This window comes from Gossypium hirsutum, chromosome A05, assembly GCF_007990345.1.
Source record: "Gossypium hirsutum isolate 1008001.06 chromosome A05, Gossypium_hirsutum_v2.1, whole genome shotgun sequence".
NCBI lineage: Eukaryota > Viridiplantae > Streptophyta > Magnoliopsida > Malvales > Malvaceae > Gossypium > Gossypium hirsutum.
In genome coordinates, this window is record NC_053428.1 from 97,676,464 (window position 1) to 97,681,309 (window position 4,846).

General features: G+C 37.2%; 1 protein-coding gene across 1 annotated transcript; it reads left to right on the forward strand.

Annotated features, from left to right (window-relative positions):
• The first annotated feature begins 348 nt into the window (after positions 1–348).
• On the forward strand, positions 349–4,568 carry LOC107959896 (ankyrin repeat-containing protein ITN1). Its single transcript, XM_016896072.2, has 4 exons — positions 349–667; positions 1,293–2,027; positions 2,586–2,995; positions 3,162–4,568. Exons 1-4 carry the CDS (start codon positions 643–645, stop codon positions 3,990–3,992), a joined length of 2,001 nt encoding a protein of 666 aa, XP_016751561.1. The 5' UTR covers positions 349–642; the 3' UTR covers positions 3,993–4,568.
• The last annotated feature ends 278 nt before the right edge of the window (positions 4,569–4,846 follow it).

Below are 4,846 nucleotides of genomic sequence, written 5' to 3' on the forward strand. Positions count from 1 at the left end.
TATAATTAGATAATTACTAAGTAAATATTTTTTTATTTTAAAATATCACACTAATAAATTTATTAACACCCGTAACTATTAGATCTAATTTTTTAAAAATAAACATAGAGAGAAATTTCAAATTAACGAAATAAATAAAAATTTAGAGATGATTATACATGACTATAATATTTAATAGTAATTAAACAACCTTATACAGCATATTTCAAAAATATTAATACATCACATCAAATGAATGTGATTGATTGGGTAGATGCATGCATCAATCTTCATCTCAAAAATTTTATGTATAAATGACAAATTCAAACACTAATTTAAGCAATCACATACTTGTATTTTTGGTGAACTAATCTAATTAGAATTTTGGTATCCGTTTTCTCTTTTTGTTGCCTTCCTAATTAAAATTAAATAGTAAAAAAATAAATTTGATTCTTTTTCGTACTATCAATACTTGCCATTTTTATATGGTACCTAACATTACTAAATCTAATTTCAACAAAAACGAGTTAAATTTGATGTGAAAAGGAAAACCCCGAAAAAATGATCCTTGCTTATTAAACAACCAGAGGTTACATAAATAAGGAAGGGCCGATTCCTGTTTTTATTTGTTATTCGCAGCTTTGCTTCATCTCTGTTACACCCATGGCCTCTTCTTCAATCCAACAAGGTAACCCAGTTGACTCTCCTTTCATCCATCTTTAATTTTACATCATTATTTCTCTCTTATTTTTTTTCTTACTTTTTTGTTATAAAGTTTCTTCCTTTAGCTTAAAAGTTAACTTTTTGATTCTGGGTAACTGATTCTTTCTTCAAAATGCTTAAATTTATTTTTAAAAATAGAAAATGAGCTTAATTCAGCTGAAAAAAGATGTTCCTTTTAATCTTTTTTTAATTGAATTTTAGCTTAAATTTACTGCCTGAAAGCATATTTGAGTACTATTGAACATAGACAATATAGTTTTAGCTATCAAGTTCAGATCTTGTTTGATCCAAAAATACAGTTCATGTCTTCATCCGTTGGAGCTTAATTAGAAAACAGAGATGAGACTTTGATGGGAATTAGGGTTCTTTTTTTTGAAAATTTTTCCTAGTTTTATTTTGAAATTATGAATTAAGATGAAGTAGTGGAAGGTGACTTAATTTTTATGATTGTTTCTTTGGTAGAAGCTGAAGAAGAAGTTAATATTTGTTGCGTTTTTGGTTGATGGGGTTAATTATATCATTTCTATGAAGGATTATGAAAAAATTGTGGTTTGTTTAAGAATTATTGGGATTGATGATTGATTGTTTAGGTGGAGAAATGGATCTAGAGGAAGGACTAGGTACTCCACAGCCAAGTTGGAATCCAGTCATTGAAGCGTTAAAAATGCCATCCCCATCGTTGACTTCAACAGCTCCGACCCTGATCCTACCGAGTTCCGCAAAGTGTATTGATAGGATGGGGAGCAGCCTCTCCAGTTCAAGTATCAACTCGGCAACACCATCACCGTCCTCAACAGTAATGGCCCCAGCTTTGGTCCTATCGAATTCCAGCAAGCAGATTGACAGGATGTCTAGTAGCCTCTCCAGTTCCAGTTCTGGCACTGTCGAACCCTCAGTAACACCATCACCATCATCTACTGCAACAGCCCCAGCTCTGGTGCTATCGAATTCCGGCAAGCGCATTGATCAGGCTGGCAAAAAGAAATATGTGAAGCAGGTAACAGGTCGCCATAATGACACTGAGCTGCACTTGGCAGCACAGCGTGGTGACCTGGCAGCTGTAAAGCAGATTCTTGCGGATATTGATTTGCAGATGATGAGGACTGCAAGTGTGGAAGATCTCGACATGGAGGTCTCTGAGATTCAAGCAAGTGTGGTGAATGAAATAAATGAATTGGGTGAGACAGCCTTGTTTACTGCTGCCGAGAAAGGATATCTTGATGTTGTCAAGGAGTTGTTAAAATACTCTAATAAAGAGACTGTGACGAAGAAGAATAAAACTGGGTTTGATCCCTTGCATATTGCTGCGAGTCAAGGGAACCATGGTAATGATCTTGAGCTTTTCGTTATGTGATTTTGCTTATGGTGATTTTCTTTTATTGGTTGTTTGAGTTCTTAAACCGTATATGTGGACAAGACTATTGAACAATTTTGACTATTCTGTTACGTTAGATAGCTCAGAAAATGTAGGAAAACAAGAGGGCTAAATTTAAAAAAAAAAAAAAAAAAGGGGGTTGGTTTTACTAGATTGCCTTCAATTAATGTCATCTTTAATCTATCTAGTAGTGAATTCAGTTCATTAATTATTAGGGAACAGAAATTGTTAAAATCATAGGGTTAACTTCAGTATATTGATGTGCACTTGCTCGAGAAATGTTTTGAGGCACAGTATTTTGTGCCTTACTATATAACTTCCTCCAGGAACAGTCTGCTGCACCCTTATGTTATGAATGTTATGATGAGGCACTATCACTTTTCAACCTTCTGGACAACTTTCATCATTTTGTTTGTATATGATATGGACTGTAACTAGTGAATAAATGAATGCCTGCAGTATTGATTTGCAGTAGGATGGAACACTAACCCGGGTTCTTCCTGTGCAGCTATTGTCCAAGTGCTGCTAGATCATGACCCTAGTCTGTGCCAGACTTTCGGGCCATCAAATGCAAACCCCCTTGTCTCTGCAGCTACCAAAGGGCATACGGCGGTAGTCAATGAGCTGTTATTGAGGGATGGTGGCTTGCTAGAGAGTACAAGATCAAATGGGAAAAACGCATTACATCTAACTGCTCGACAAGGGCATGTTGATGTTGTAAAAACTTTGCTATGCAAAGATCCACAATTGGCAAGAAGAACCGACAAGAAAGGACAGACTGCATTGCACATGGCTGTTAAAGGACAGAGCTGTGAGGTTGTGAAGTTGCTTCTCGAGGCAGATGCTGCTATTGTCATGCTTCCGGACAAGTTTGGGAACACAGCATTGCATGTAGCCACTCGGAAAAAGAGAGCTGAGGTACAAATATCCCTCGAGATTCCGAGATCTTCCCAAAAATGTATTTTGTGGCATTCCAATTTCATTAGATCTAGTAAATGGTACCCATGATTTTGTATATTTTGTGACATTCCTTGCAATTTTCTGTAATCAGTTTGTCTAATTGAATATTCTGATTTCTTTGCAGATAGTAAGCGAGTTGTTGCGCCTACCCGATACAAATGTCAATGCACCCAACCGAGACCATAAAACAGCCCTAGACATAGCTGAGGAGCTTCCCCTCTCTGCAGAATCCTCAGATATAAAGAGCTGCCTTTTTCGTTGTGGTGCTCTCCGAGCTAACGAACTGAATCAACCGAGAGATGAGTTGAGGCTGACGGTGACACAAATTAAGAAAGATGTCCACACACAGCTCGAACAAACCAGAAAAACCAACAAAAATGTTCATAATATCTCGAAGGAACTCAGAAAACTCCACCGAGAAGGAATCAACAATGCCACGAATTCAGTGACTGTGGTGGCTGTTCTATTCGCAACAGTTGCTTTTGCTGCTATATTTACTGTGCCAGGAGGGGATCAAGATAGCGGAGTCGCTGTGGTGGCAAGCACTTGTTCTTTCAAGATTTTCTTTATCTTCAATGCTATTGCTCTCTTCACGTCTTTGGCGGTTGTGGTGGTACAAATTACGTTGGTTAGAGGTGAAACAAAAGCGGAGAAACAGGTCGTGGAAGTGATTAACAAGTTGATGTGGTTGGCTTCGGTCTGTACTTCGGTTGCTTTTATGGCCTCCTCGTATATAGTGGTTGGGCGGAAACACGAGTGGGCTGCGATTTTGGTTAGCGTGGTAGGGGGTATGGTAATGGGTGGGGTTATCGGCACCATGACTTATTATGTAGTGAAATCAAAGAGAAGTAGAAGGAAGAGGGTAAAGAATTCGAGGAGGAGTGGATCCAACTCTTGGCATCGTTCGGACGCGAGTAATTCCGAAGTTGAAGTTGATCGGATTTATGCACTCTGATTTCGGAAACGGGAAGGGAGTCCAATTACATAGAAGATGGGATTTAAATGAGGAAGGCTTCATTTGGAATGCCGGTGTTGGTTGTTCATAAGCCGATACGAATTGAGATGTGGTGGGCCAGTTAGCATTGTGGATGTAGGATTAAACTGTTTTTTGGTACAAAAGGAACAATGATTCCTCAAATTAAACAAACATTTTGCGCCCAGTGGGTGTGAGTAAATAGTAAAGAGAGGTAAAATGGGATTGTTTTATAAGTAGATAGCCAGGAGGTTTGCCTAGAAGCAGCCACCCTTGAAAGAGTGCGTAATAGCTCACTGATCAGCGCTCTTGCGTTAAAGATGAACGGGGTTAAACTATTTACCGAATTGGGATGTAAAAATGTATCGGTAGAAGAGCATTCCGCCTTAGGGGAACACCTACATGAGAGGAAGTAGACAAAGCAGGAGCAGGAGCGAAAATGTCGGTTTGAGTAACCAATTGCTGCAACCACCACCCCCAACTCCAACTTTTGGGTGCTCAAAATTGTCATATATTTAAAGATATTTTTCTAATAAAAAATTCTTTTTCATAACAAAACCAATATTCGTGGTTGTTGAATATAATCTTAATATGCTTATGCTAAATAAATTAATAGAGAAGAAATACTTTCCAAATTAAAATTATTTAAAGGAGGCAGCTTGAACGCATAAAATAATCTGACGAATTAAAATATATATTCAGAAAAAAATTAATAATGCATGTTTAATTAAAAACTAAAAGAGAGTTATTAGATAGGGTTTCATGTATTGACAATAATTAGCTTTATATCCTTGCCGACATACTTAAAAAAACAACATAGGATAAGTTTATTAATG

Bases quoted from the DNA above. Each gene is read 5' to 3' on its own strand.
- LOC107959896 (XM_016896072.2), top strand. From the start codon at position 643: ATGGCCTCTTCTTCAATCCAACAAG. The intron at 668-1,292 runs GTAACCCAGTTG...TTGATTGTTTAG, and splicing joins CTCTTCTTCAATCCAACAAG to GTGGAGAAATGGATCTAGAG. The intron at 2,996-3,161 runs GTACAAATATCC...ATTTCTTTGCAG, and splicing joins CTCGGAAAAAGAGAGCTGAG to ATAGTAAGCGAGTTGTTGCG.